Raw genomic sequence first — 15,479 nt, forward strand, 5'->3', positions numbered from 1 at the left:
TTTTGGGAACTCCAACCAAGGGAGTACACTGGCATTGTTGATGATTTATTTCTTGCCAACAGAGCCGGGGGTAAACTTTCCTCAGGTTCAGATCCATAAATCAAGACTCATCTCATTCAGGCCATGCTCCAATCCACTTAATGAAAATTTAATGCAGTGATTTATTTAATGGAAGTGAAAGTCTTCCTCCCACACATTTTTTTTTCGTCTAAATTACAGATTAGATTTGGCAAAATTGCAGTAAATCATAGGAAAACATGCTATTTTTGACATTTACGAGAGCTTTCATTAAAAAGCAATAAGTAATTAATATATTCCTTGAACAAGACAACTTTTTAACTTGATTTAAGTTTAAATCAAAATGAATTTTTGCTGAAGGCTGAAACGAATAGCCCATCAGAAAGGTGTTGAAACCAAAGCAGATTTTCTGTCAAAAATCTTAAAAAACATCATGTCAGTGTATGATGCAATATGTTGTTAACCTCTGATCTATTGTCACCTTTGCTTTGGGAATTTATTTACACAGAGGTTGATAATTGTTTTCTGGAAAAACCTAAAGTAGTTGGTGTTACACCTCCAATGATATAAGGACATAACAGGTTAAAGGTATTGTGGAGGATTTTTTTAAAATCCCTTCTCCACTTTAAAACGAAAATGTGCATGCACGAGCCCATTTCTCCTTGTGCACATCCTATTCTGGGATATATCTGCCTCTTCTGAGGCCTTTCTTTTCTTCTCATACACTTCGTAGACACTTTTTTCTCTTACGACCCTCAGCCATTTCCAAAGAACCGCGGTGAGAAAGGACGCTTCAGTGACTGCCTGAAACCGTAGCTCGCCACAGATGCACCGCATGTGCAGAAAAAGACAGCTAACGAGGCAAGGATGTAGCACATCACCAGAATGATTGACAATTAGGAGGACCAGTTATTAAGATGATCCACACGGAAATAAAAGATCATCCTCTATACCTTTAAGCATCTATGGTCAGAGTAAGAGAAGGTCAAAAGTCAAAGATAGCTGCTGAAGAGGTGATCCCTTTCATCAAATTTGTTGGAAAGCTAGATACATTTGACTTTTTGGGCACAATTGTTAGTCTTTGACCCTTAAAAAAGATTCAAATACCTGGATGTTCACATCAGTAATAAACTGGACTGGACTCAAAACACTGACACCCTGTATAAGAAGGGACAGGGCCGCCTCTACCTCTTAAAGAGGCTGAGGTCCTTGGAGTGAGCAGGCCCCTGCAGCACAGAGCAGGACAGAAAGTGACTGAACAAACTAGTGAGAAAGGCCGTTTCTGTCCTACGCTGCACTCTGGACTCAGTGGAGGAAGTGGCTGGGAGGAGGGTGCAGCCAAAGCATACATCCATCATGGACAAGATCTTTCACCCTCTGAACCAGACTGTAGAGAAGCTACTTTAGTGAAAGACTTTTACACCCTGTTTATAAAAAAACGCCACCGCAGGTCATTCATCCCTGCTGCCATCAGACTCTACACTTCAACGCTACAACAGATAGCAACTTGTGCAATATCTAATGTGCATTACCATTCAATACCCTGTGCAATAACCTGTTTCTTTATATTTGGCACCCAGTGCAATAGCTATATATATATATATAAATCTCCATCTATGTAAATAATCATGTAAACACCCTATGCAATAACCCTGTATAATAATCCTGCTATAGAAAAAAAAAGGCTGTCATATATGGATGCACTTTATATACTGTATATATACCATGCCTGTTTTTCTTTCTTTGGCAGCGACTTTTTCTGTTTTTGACTATTTTAGCTGATGTAACGAGTAAAATTCTCCACTGTGAGATCTATAAAGTCAATCAATCAATCAATAATTAGCACAAATATTAATGCTTAAGCTTCATATGGTTACTCTGGGTACACAAACACAACAAATAAAGCTAATAAATAAATAACTGAGGATAAAGAGTTTTGATGCATGCTAGCCTAGTGGGAATGGTGGCCTATATCATTTAGAGCAGACGGTCTAAATTACCCAGTTCACCCTGACCCGTTAACTCCAGGCTGCCCCCAGGTACTATTCAATGTGTGCAGCCCACTGCTCCGTAAGGGATGGGATGAATGCAGAGACAAATGTCTCACAGTTGGTCAGCTACAGGATATTAAAAGCAAAAGTTAATGACATAATGATTTGCAGAAACCTGGATCCATGATACAGTAAAACAGTAGTTAAGACATTATTCACGATTCGCTAACCGTTATAAGCATTTAACAAAACTTTACTCAAACATCCTAACCTATTTCAAAAATGAACCTAAATGTAGTGTGAATATTTTTACATGCATTGAAGGCATCAGACAGGAATCAAATTAAAAACAAAAACAGGTATTTACCATTTTTTCATACACCTGCCATTGCAGAGTGGGTTCAGGATACCATCCAGCTGCTTGGCACTGAAACACGACCAACTCTCCTTTAAAAGCCAACCGGTTCTCTCCAAACAGCCTCACAGTGCCCTTCTCTGTAGCAAAAAGAAAGAAAAGTTCTAACACACTTAAAAAAAAATGTATGAAATTTTGTCTCCACCTCATGTTTACTTATACTCCATCTTATTTATTTAACCTTCCTGACTTTTAATTAAGCACGACATCTTTGCTTAACTTGATCTTTTAAAACAAGGATTTCATTCATCTTTAGTTCTGGTTTCTTAGTCTCAGTTGCCTAATGAATCCCTCTTCCTTTACTCCAGTCCATCTCAATTTCTGCTTGACAGATCAGCTGCTTAGCTCCCTGAGAGAGACAGTAGCTCTGTGAAGTCCGACGTCTGATAACATGAAGGGATATGGATGCACAAGATAAGTTCTATAGACAGACAGATGATTGGAGGGGATTTGGTGGTGCGTCAATGCAAAATGACACATTTATATCGACTAGGTTTTAAATCCTCTGATGTGTTTTATGAATAACTGGCTGCTATTTTCTGATGCGCTTTGATTCGCTGGGAGGATTTCTTGTTAGAGATGCTACATAAACCCATATTTAAAGTGAATGGTTCATACTGGGGGAACTTTAGCTTCTCTGACATAAATCTGACCTTGTCACCAGTATTATGCCACAAAAAATGATCATAATAATCACATTTGTTTGTCATTGCGTTTCTATATACAATTGCAATTAAGCCGCTGCATTTAATTTTTTGCTAGACCAGTAGTCACATTGGTGTGGTTCTATCCTTTTCATGAAGGCTGAATGCAGAGTATGTACAACTATCTGCTGTCTTCGTAATAAATGTGTTTTTGCAGCTCCTCCACAGTTTTTGGCTACTTTCTCATATGATTATTGCCATTGTGTGGGCTCTCAGTTTCAGCTGCTCATCATTTCTTTCTCTGTTTGCACTTTCTTTCCTACTAAATCCTACTGAATCAACCAATAATTGTGTTAAAAGCTTTGGATGATTATTTTTAAACTCTCTCGACATCGATTCACATTATTCTACTCTCATATTATTCTTTTTTACTTTGCATTGGATTGTTACGTTGAAATAATACTGACAAAAAGAGGAAAATATCAAGAGTTATTAAACATTTTGCAAAAAACTATAAATGTAGAGTTAGTTTTGTTCGGCCGCATTTGTGTTTCACTGTGCGAATTGTCTTCACCCGTCTGAGGAAAAGTCTATTCCAACTTGTCTATCCACCACACCACCAGGCAATATTACCTCAGGGAGGTTCTATCTTCTCTGATTTATATCAGAGATCTCCTGCTTGTCATCAACAGTATATGCGCTCATATCGATCTGCTCCGGTGAGGGGTTTGTGTTGATGTACTGCAGCTGTGACTGAGTGGGCAGCCAGACACAGAGCAGCCTGTGTGCATTCACGTTTACATCATTTTCAAATGGAACAATTAAAGCAGGGAGGGGTGGAGGAGATTACACAGAGTCAATGGGGCTCGCTGTAAATTTGTGGCTCAACTTGCTCTGTCTGTTTGAGTCTGCAGTAAACAAATCACAAGCAGAGTTGCTGACTGTTAAGTTGCCGTGCCAGCACGCACGATTAATTCAAAGGCTATGTCAAGCCAGAGCAATCTTCTGTATCCAGACTGCGGTGGTGGTTGGGAGGGCTGATTCACCATACAGTACTGGTACTGGTAATGGCTGCACCTCTCAGTTTTGTGGCACTGGCAGCACTGAGAGTCTCTCTTTGTAAAATATTGGAAGAACTTGTCATTTTTTTCAGGGCTTTTTTTTAAATACTTTTTTAAATGCAGTTACTGTAAATGCAAATACATCTATATATATTGAATTCTCATTTTTTCCTCCCTGGTAGCGCCCTTCCATCAACCCAAGTCTAGAAAAATGATGTAATCAATAGGTCATTCCAGAATGACTGATTTATGTTTTAAAATTTTCAAGCTTGTCCTAAACTGATGCAGAATCTATTTTCATAGGATGTCCCTTAGCGCCTAAATCATGTAGCAGTAAAATATCCCACTGAAGAATGAAACAGACAGGCTGACATATACTCAGTTTCACTTAATTACCACTTAGTAAACAGTAAGCTTAATATATAAATTTGTATAAGCAGTTATTGATCAACATCCAATTATAAAGGAACACTTAAAAGTAAAATATCATGTAAACTCATGAAAAGTTATATTTAAATAATGTATGAAATATTTACTAATCAAAACATACTTTATTGCCAAAGGTGGTTCTATAAAATGATTTTAATGGTACATTTCAAAAAACCTACTAATCTGTAGGACTTTGGTTTTCTCTGGTTTTGAATTTAGAACCATCTGAACTTAATTTCTGTGCATTCTGGTGGTTTCTGTTACTGCTCACTTTGGTGCAGTCAGGCTTTGTTGAGTAATTGCTTTTGTATCCTCTGAGTTTTTATTTTATTTTCATTGAGTCATTGTCTCTGCACAGCCTCTCTCAGTTGCCTGTAGCATCCAGTCAGGTAATTAACCAGTTTTTGTCTCAGAATCACCCGACCAGAATAATTACCTCCTGAATCCCTCTGTCCAGGGTCAAACCTTCACATTATCAATCCTCTGTCACCAGTTGCTTCTTGTTAAGTTTTCCTTGTTTATCATCCCTCTCCGTAGTTAGATCTTGGATTTAACTTGGATCTTGTTTGCCTTTTTCTTTGTGTTTGGGTCCTCCACAAGAACTTGTGACTCGATCAGTCTCATTTTCACTAGACTTAAGAAGCTCAATGCTTTATATCCTTCATGTATTTAATTTTACAACGGTATAACATCTGAATACATCAGATTAGGTGTTATAGAGGTTATTTTTCATAGGAACTATTTAGAGGACATTAAAAAAGTATGGTAGTATGCAGTAAATGAGCATTCTGAATGTTGTGATTATTATTATTTTTTTAATCTTAATTGACAAGACCTCCAAGACCTACTTAAGTACTGTTAGTACAATATTTTTCTAAATGTATTCTTGTAAACTCTCTTTTTAAAGGGCATTAAAATCATTGTTCTTCTCCCCCCCGTTGCTTCGCAGAAACATGTAAGACCTCCTACGACTTACAAACATAGGATTGAGGGCTAAAAGTGGGGGACAGTGTTGAAAAGAGGTTCAACCTTAGATTGACCAAGTGCCAAAAAGCATCAAAACTGCTTTTGTGGTTTTTAAAAATAAAGGTTTTATAAACCTCCAGCTGATTTAAAATAATCTCTGTTCTTCATGGCATTAAAACTTATTTCCACACAAAACTAAATAAATGCCACTGTGAGTAACGCTGTTTAAACTTTGTCAATGGAAAAGCAGATCAAAGTTACCATTGTGAATTTAACTTGTTAAGTTGAAAATATCAGAATCTCAAAGTAAAATATAATTTGACTGTAAAAACCGTAAGAATATCAGTTGGAAAACATAATATTTTACTGTGTGTTAATCATTTTGCCCATTTCATACCACTGTAGTTACGAAAATATCTTATTTGAAAACGGTAAGAGAGGAATCCCACACGGGATGTTTCATACCAAACTTCAAAGCAATGATCAAAAGTAACTTTCTATATTCAATTATATGTTTATTAATCTTTGTTAAGATGAATAAAGATATACTGTAACTGTTGGGTTGCACTTACTTTGTCTGAATTGTAGTCTTACAGTCTGTATTTTAAGGAAAAATTTTTTAAAAACTCAAACGGTAACTTAAAAAAAAATAGAAAAAATGTATTACAATACATTGAATTCAACATAAAACATAATTCTTGTTACTGCAAAACAAGGAGCGATATACTAATATACACTGGTCTACGTGAGAAGGATTCAGCTCGTCCATGGATATGGAAGGAATGATTAGGCAGAAAATAGGTTTACAATTCAACAAAGAGTGACTTGATCAAAAGTCTGTTTAATTTCACACATAAAACTGTTTTGGTCCTCTCAGTTCTAAGATATGTTTGTGTCGTCACTGTCATTAATTTCCATTTAGCCCCTAAGCAAATTGAAATTAGGATGTGGAAAAGGTCCTGAATAGATTCCACTATGAAGATATTATCTTTCCTTTGAAAAAAGAAAATACTTTCCTCCTCATCCATTCTGATTCTTTGTGTAAGGGAAGTATTGCATTAAGCAGAATGATAAATGGGCGATTCTTACATAAGTTGGGATCACACTGCAGCAATCTCCTGCTTGTGAATACCAGAGAACCAGCAGTCCTAATCAACCCTGAATCTTAAATTATCTCACAACCTCTGGCCCAACATTTGTATAAGATCCACTAAATGGAGAAGAGAGGGAGGGGAGATTGGCTGCAGGTGCAGGCTGTAAATCCTGCACTGCTGCCTCATCCAACTGCCATGGAGTCTATCCATTTCCATCTCGTATTTATAACGGCAGTCCAATAAATTCCCTGCCCCCACCCCCACTGCCATTAAGCCGTTGTCACAGAAACCATCAAACATGTCGGCCCAACTTCACGCCACCACACAGGCCCTGATAATTCCTCCCACCCTCCATGATTGATCCTCTGCATGTACGTTCAGTTTCCTTCTTCGAAAACAAAAAGCCTCAAAGTGAGTTCAAAGAAAAGGACTTAAGAAGTGCAAGTTGAATGCCATGTTTTTTCGAAAAGAAGGGGGAGCGTGGGCAGGCAGAATTAAAGCTGCAGCACAACTTTGCCTGTGTCCCTTCTTTTACCTCAGTTTTTACCCAAGCTGCCTTCTGCTTCATCAGGGTTAAATTCAGTGTGTTTCTGGACTCTTTCACATGGAGCTGATTTTTTTTAGATACAACTTCCCATCTGCTTGTTGTTTTATGGGCAAGATGGTGTGTGTCCTTATGTGTGTTTGAGAGATTCACACACAAAAAAAACAAGAACCTTTAATTTACAGTCATTTAAAAATGGAGACTTACTGAATTTGCTTAAAGGGAAACGCCGTTTTTTTTTTTACATTGGGCCCTTGATTTTACGTTATTACATCATGTTCTACTCACCGATATGAGTTTTGTGTCATTTGGAGCTGTTCTGAAGATATTCGGTTAGGTTATGTCCAAGTAGCGTCTTCCTATGGGCAATGAGTTGAAGGCACAAACTAAACTATTCATAATTTATCATTTATGGTACGCCAGCATTCATAACATGTAGGCGAATCACTGTCCCCCAGACATCCGCGGTTATATACTGTATTTTATATTTATATACGGAGTGTGTATGACGTCATCGTCATAAAACTAATATGGGTGAGTAGAACATGATGTAATAATGTGAAATCAAGGGCCCAATGTAAAAAAAAAAAACGGCATTCCCCTTTAACACATAGAGGAATACTGTGCCTGTAAAAGTGTACATAACTAAAAAGCTGTTGCAAACCTCAACTGGTTTTATTGGGATGTCTATCAACCAACAAAAAATAGGGTTTTACTGTGGAAGTTGAAGGAAAATGGCAAGTCACATAGGGGGAACAGCAATTATGTGGAATATGCTAGAATAGAAGTGAGTAACCAGAGCTGCACCTTAAGCCGGGCATACACTGTACGACTTTTTTGCCCTTTTCGGGCCGATTCTCCAGTCGTGCAAGAATTCTTTTCAATCGGGCCGAATTTCAGCCTGATCGTGCCTCCTGCGTTGTATATTATACATGGGATAATGAGGAGCGATTAGCCTCACACGACCACCTCCCGATCAGGAATCGTAAGGTTGAGAGAAAATCAAACATGTTTAAATGCAGTCGGCCGCCGTGAGGTGTTCGTGGACAAATGCTGCTGGTGTAGCAGAGCTACAAGCCAATTTACCAGAACCCGGAGCACTGCACATGTGCAAATAAGGGAGTTCCTCTTCTTCTTCCAGATTGACAAGTCCGAGCAGTACCATCTCTTGGCACTCAGACGTGTGGTTTTTGGACGTGTAGTGTGAGCAGGTAGATCGCATATCAGAGCGTCGGGTCGCACAGTGCGAGAACATGCATTTAAACCCTGTGGTTTCGGCGTACAGTTTGGGTAGTAGCTGTGTGCAACGATTGAAAATATCGCACATTGTATGCCCGGCTTTAAAGGTACACTATGCAACCGGTGTTGATTTTCCAGCGAGGCTCCCCCCAGAGGGCGAAAGTAAAAGTGCACTGTCGTAAATATGCACAGCTGTTCTCCTGGTTTCTCCGTCAAGCCAGGCGCGGTTGTTTTGAGCTTAGCAGACAGGCGAACGCAACAAATGACTAATGCTGCGTTCACACCGCAGCTGGCGCGACAGAAGCAGCGAGTTTACATGCAAAGTCAATGGTTGACGCGTGTCAAGGCGCAGCAAAAGGTCCCGCGGCGCGTTTTGAGCAGCAGGTGCAGCGCGTCTGAGCAGCTGAAAGGCGCGTTTAATCATCTGACGCAGGGAGAGAGACACAGCGCTGATGATCAGAGGCTATGATCTCTCCTCTTAAACAGTTTATTGACGCCTAAATTAACTTAAAATGCAGAAATCTGCCGGCAGAATATGCATTTTGGATTATTTAGATGAAAAACACCTACCAGCTGCCGCGGTGAACCGCGAGGAGGTGACCCGGCCAGAGGCTTTTGCTGCGTGAACGTAGCATAACTGCACAAAGATCGCCACTGTGCTAGCAACGAGAATGCTTTTAACTGGGGGGTGTAGCAGTTCTCGCCGTAAAGCAAGACTGACTCTCGTGAGACTTCTGAGCCTGTGGGTGCGGGTCGGTGCTCCTGCAATTGCAAGTGCAGTATTTCCCCCACAGACCACCAGGGCGGCCGAGAATACCTTTGTTCAACCTGAAATGACTCATTTAATCATCCAAAACGTTATGGAACACATTAATTAACTGAAAAATGTTGCATAGTGTGCCTTTAAACACACCATCCTCATAGTTGAACATGGTGGTGGTGGCATGGGAAGCTTTACGAAGCTGAAGGCAGGACAAATCGGGAGAAACCCTGTCAAGAGGTCGCAGAAACTTTTGAACTGTGGCTAAGCTTAGATTTAAACAGGATGAATGTACCTACCTTGTAAGAACAGCGCTGCTGTCCTTTTATCAATCTGTTGCAAATCACACACAACTTGTCCTTGGCTGTCCCTCTCTGTCCTCTTCAGTATAAACTCCCAGCAGTCTGTTTTTGAGCTGGAGCATTTCACAGCCGTCACGTTTGGGTTGACAGAAGGCAAAACTCCGTTCTGCTTGGAGATAGTTAGTACTGGTCTATCCCCTAGAAGCCACACCATGACAGTCCATAGAGTGTTGGAGGTGCTGCAAGTGAATTTGGCCTCATCTCCTCGGACGACCGTGAGGCTTGCAGGGGTCAGAGTCATCTGTGTTCTTACTGATAAAGACATATTCCAGAGCAACATATATCACTTTAATATGCATTCTATATTCAACAAGCATATTTAACAAAGAATACTGAAAGGGTGTAATATTCTACAAAGCAATTGGTAAGAATTGTAAACTTTCAATACTATTATATGCTTTTTATTTACTCCTCAAACATCACTTTGATCCATCATTAAAAGGCAGATTAGCAACTTTATGAATCTTTGTGCCATTTAATTTCACCAAGAGGGCACAAAGTAATATTTGGGTTTGTTTAAGTTAGCATAAATGACACTTTTTACTGATTCAGTCACACCTGAATCAGCATAAAGTGATTTTTAGTTTGTTTGGTTTTTGAAAAAGTGATTAAAGCCTTTTTATTATTGGAGCATTTGATTATTTCTACCTTGTCTCATGTGCTGCTAAGTCAATAATTGAGTCACATCAGGGGTATTTATGCATGTTGCTTTTAAAGCACTCCTGCACTGAGTAGTGAATGTATGTTGGAATAATGGGCGTTGAATTTACAGTTTTCGCTCCATCATTAAAAGGTCCATTACTTTTGCAGTAGTCTAAAGGGCTGCTTTTTTCACTTAAGAACCATCTTTGAATGTTCACATGTAAACAAAATTGTTGGTAACTGTTGTTTAATAAAAGTAAAACACACAATGGTCACATTTAATAACTTGAATATGAGAAGCCAATTGATTTCTAAATCAATCTTTAATAGAATGATTTAGAAAAATAAAATAATAAAACAGGCCTGCACAAAAGCGCTTTAATCCCTAGAAAAAATTAAAACAATGGGACCAAGGAGACATTTTGAATCAAGCTGTGTCCACTAATTAGCATCATGGTGTGTACCACACTCAACATGGACCAGAGAAAGAGAAGGAAAGAGTTGTCTCAGGAGGTGAGAAAGGAAAATATAGACAAGGGTGTTAAAGGTAAAGGCTATAAGACCCTCTTCCGTGAGTACAGCTAAAAATTATCCAGATATTTGGGAACAATGACATAGTTGTCAGCCTTCTTAGACATGTCCAAGGAGCTCAACTAAAAAACAATCAATAAAGAGATTAAGCCAACACTAAGTCACTTTTTTAAACTTCCTGAAATATTTTCATAATATTTGTGATTATAGGTCGACTTACAACCAGTTGAATGACACCTCTGTCATGGTCTAAGGGAGTCTGTATCGCTTTCACCTACACTAGGCAACTTTGTGCAGGAGTAACCCTGCCATACAAAACAACTACAAATGTGTAGACTGGTTTACGGCATACGTCACTTCTCACTTTCCCCGTTCATTATAAAGATGGAAGTCAATGTGATTAAATTTCCCTAAGAGACTGTTGGTGTGTTCTGATCCTGTGGCTGTGTCCTCGGGCAGCGAGATTTGTCGCCCAATTACAAAACAGCGCAGCGTTGTGGCCTGTTCAGACTGGAGGGCTCCTCATTATGCAGCCCACAAACGCAGCCTTCTTTTTACCCGTTTTGAAGGACAGGTCCGGTTTATCCTCTTTAGCCTTGGGTATCCAAGCCTTGTGCAACTAAATATTAAGTTAAGGGTTACATCCATTTTGTACAGCCCTCTTTAATGAGTTTATTTTTTAAAGCATTCTGTTGAGGCATGTATGAAAAGCAAGGTCTGACTTATATTCGTTAACTTTCATAAATTTTATCTATTATCATTTTTATCAGTTTCAAATCATTTCTATGACCATTGTGGATTTTTCATGCATTAAATGAGAGTATGTTCAATTTTCTAAGATATTATTTAGCCGAATTAGAATAGAACGGAAACAACTCTATTGTCCCACAGTGAGGTATTTTGGATGTGGCAAAAACGCATTCACAAAAAACACCAGACTTACAGATTATATTAAGGTGAAATGAATTAATAAGGAAGCAAACTTAAATAAAATATTAGCCAAATTAATCAATATGTAAGTCACAGAATGAAGTTACCAGGAATTAAGCAATCTTATTGTCCCACCAAATGATGAATGCCATGATGTTAAAGTATTAGTAAAGTGTTTGGACATTAATTAGCGGAACCAGGTAGTTAGAATCGGTTTATTTATGAAATGCAATTTAGTGATTAAACTCTGGATAAACTTTTTTAAGCTTGTTGAAATTTCGTTAAAAGGAGCCTGTAACAGATTTCCTTGGAAAACAAGAGAAAATATTTGCTGAACTCTCACCTTCACTCTGGCATGAAAGAAGCAGCACTAAAAGAGGAAGAATATCCATGTTTGAAAAGTCAGCTTTTTATTTACAGGCCATCCTACAAAAAGAAAAAAAAAGTCAACATTTTATACTCACCACATATTTTTCATCAGATTTTGTTTTACAGAGGGCCAAGAAGCATTTATTTTTTTAATCTTTGGGCCTACTTCAAGTTGCATGAAAGTACCTGGTTGTTTGATTCTTCTATGCAGTAATCAGCCTTGGTTAGGTCTTATCAATTTTTTTATATTTATTTTATTGTTGGCATATTTTTTAATTAATAATTATACATTATTTGAAACTGCTCTTTGCTTTTACTCAGATTGTTTTTAAGATATTTTGGGATAATTACTTTTTTTAAAGCACCATGACAATTTTATGACCTTATAGGTTGTAGCCATTAAATTCCCCACAAATCTGCTTCTACATCCTCTACATCAACTTATGTCAAAATCTGTAATAAAGTTGATTTTTTCTGAGGTGAAAAGAGGAAGTAAAAATCACAAAACATCCAGCGGATCGAGTTTATTTTTTCCCAATAAAAACTTATGGGGATTATTTGTATTTATGTATGCATGTATTCTTTTCTTTTGTTCTAAAGTTAAAGATATCCCAATGCCTGAATGCCTGCTCGACAGTCCAGACTATTCTTGCCTTACTTGTTTATATCTGCATGAAGCACATTTGCATAATGCCTCTACAGTAGCTGAGTTTGGCAAAGTCACACAAAAAATTTTAAAACAATAAACAGCTGCTTCACACTCCAACATTTTTTTTTCTAATCTGCACCAGCAGAGCTCTTTGCAAAAAAGAGGCCTTAGGGCTCTTATACACAAAACACCTTCAGGGACCAGCAGCAACATTACAGCCCCTAAAAATATCGACTCATTTTATCAGAGAAACAAAATTACACTGGACCCCTTAAGATCCAGCTCTAATCTTCAAAAAACACTTAACCAAAGGGCCAGAAGGTAGCAGAGAAGAAAAGATTTAGCTAAAATATCCATAGGGTTTTACTGCAGGAACATTTTTGGATTCAAAAATTCATGCTTCCCTTTGCATAAAACATTTAGGGGTTTTTTAAGCATGTATTCCTTTTAAAAACATCTAACTTTTATACATTTTGTATGTGAAATAGATTTCATTTTTACTTTAAAACACATCCATTCATCCACTCCTCTGCCCATCCATACCTCCATNCACATCCATTCATCCACTCCTCTGCCCATCCATACCTCCATCCATCCATCCATACCTCCATCCATCCATCCATACCTCCATACCTCCATCCATCCATCCATCCATCCATCCATCCATCCATCCATCCATCCATCCATCCATCCATCCATCCATCCATACATACATACATACCTCCATCCATCCCTCCATCCATATCTCCATCCATCCATCCATCCATCCATCCATCCATCCATCCATCCATCCATACATACATACATACATACCTCCATCCATCCATCCATCCATCCATCCACCCATCCATCCATACCTCCATCCATCCATCCATCCATCCATCCATCCATTCATCCATCCATTCATTAATCCACCCATCTATCCATCCCTCGATCAATCCATCCCTCAATTTATCTATTCATCCCTCCATCCCTCGATCCATCCATACATCCACCCATTCCTCCATCCATACATCCCTCCATCCCTTGATCAATCCATCCCTCAACTCATTCATCAATACATCCATCCATGCATCCATCCATCCCTCGATTAATACATTCATCCAATTAATTTATCCATCCATCCCTCAATCCACCCATGCATCGATCCATCCCTCGATTAATCTATCCATCCATTCATTCATCCATCCATCCATCCACCTATCCCTCTATCCATCCGTCCATTCATTCATTCATTCATTTATCCCTCCATCCACCCATTCATCCATGAATTCATCCATCCCTCGATCAATCTATCCAACCGTTAATTCATTAATCCATCCATCCATCCATCATTCCATCATTCCATCCAATAATCTTCATCCTCTTTTATATCATCTACTATGTGGCTACTTATAATTAACTTGAACCTTTTCTGCCTTTTGCTCAGAGTTGGTTGTTCCCCTTTAACCATAACAACCTCTTTAGGAATGTAGTTTAAGCTCTATCTGTCAGCAGTCAGACTCCTTGCGACTTTTTTAGCTGGGATTTCCTGCTTCAGACTTAAAACAGCATTATTATGAGATTTATTTTGTAAGGAACACTGCTTGAGTTTGACATTTCTATAACATTTGGTTTAAGCTTTCTTTAGATTACATTACTTTAATTTTAATAAAATCCATGACCGTGGCAATGTGACATTCCAGGGTAATATTCATTAATGTTACAGTATCTCTGCCTTTATGGTGAATGGTTGATTCTTATTTAAATTAAAGTTAGTCGTGAGTACAGTTCACCAGTTCTACTGCATTAACTCCTAACAACTTTGCAACACACCTAGGCTTTCCATTTTCACAGAGTAAATATGAAATAAAGAACACTCCAAAAGCACGACTGATATAAATACAAAAGGTTAAGCTGTGAGGATTTCTGCAGATAGCAGATGAAGTCAATGCACACAACCAAACAGGGCTGCACCAGTTAAACATCAGCCAATAATATCTAATGCCCCATGTGCTGATTGGTCAATATCAAGGGAAACTGGCTGGCTATTGATCTGACTTGATTTTTGATAGAAGATTAGCTCATGGCTAAATATTTCTAAGTTTAAATCGGATTTCACATGAATTGATTGACTGAGAATTTACAAGATTATAACTTTGACAACACCGTATTCCTAAACAGGTTCTATATATCTATATACGTACATTGACTGAACTGATTTTATGTTAAATTACAAAAAAAAACTACTCACTATAAACCTTTAAAAAGGTTTCTACCTATTTCATAAAAATATCTACCATATTATCTTGGTTCCTAACATAATGAACTATCGATGCACATTATTCTGAAAAACATCACATTTTGCATTAATCTGGAAAGTAGGAGTACAAATGATGTAAAACCTGTCCTGCACTTTCCTCTGATGTTTTCCCTCTTCTTTGCCTGCTGATAACCCGTGAAATCAAATAGTAATTTCCTGTCTAAATACTCCCCAATGCTGTGCACCGTTAAGAACATTGGTGAACAAAACTGTAAACCTTACATTTGCATAAAAATACAAGTCACAGTTTTAACACAATGAAAAATACTCCAATCACCTAGAATGGTAGCATAGAGCATCTACAGCGATCCTTTGCACCGTCAGTGTTTCTAGGTTATTTCCCACAGGGCAGAAAGCTTGATTTCTACTGTTAAGTTATCATAAACGTGCAATAAACACCCATAAAATAAGATCCCTTCATTTTTCTTACCTCAGTCTGGTGTTCCTGTGGATAAACACACTAAGAGGAAGCATTTCAGCCATACCATTTCTCTCCTTGCACCGGGTATACAGTGATGTCATCCAGAACTGTT

General features: G+C 38.3%; 1 protein-coding gene across 1 annotated transcript in view; it reads right to left on the reverse strand.

Annotated features, from left to right (window-relative positions):
- The window catches only part of igsf5 (immunoglobulin superfamily member 5), a 30,296-nt gene extending 14,817 nt beyond the window's left edge, over nt 1-15,479 (reverse strand). The window contains exons 1-4 of the mRNA XM_015403223.1: nt 15,377-15,479; nt 11,970-12,052; nt 9,461-9,775; nt 2,377-2,504 (exon numbers count right to left, since the gene is read on the reverse strand). Coding sequence (XP_015258709.1) covers nt 2,377-2,504; nt 9,461-9,775; nt 11,970-12,018 — 492 coding nt within the window. The 5' untranslated portion in view covers nt 12,019-12,052; nt 15,377-15,479. The remainder of the gene's footprint in view (nt 1-2,376; nt 2,505-9,460; nt 9,776-11,969; nt 12,053-15,376) is intronic.

The sequence above is a fragment of the Cyprinodon variegatus genome, unplaced genomic scaffold, assembly GCF_000732505.1.
Source record: "Cyprinodon variegatus isolate N-32 unplaced genomic scaffold, C_variegatus-1.0 Scaffold1469, whole genome shotgun sequence".
Classification (NCBI taxonomy): Eukaryota; Metazoa; Chordata; class Actinopteri; order Cyprinodontiformes; family Cyprinodontidae; genus Cyprinodon; species Cyprinodon variegatus.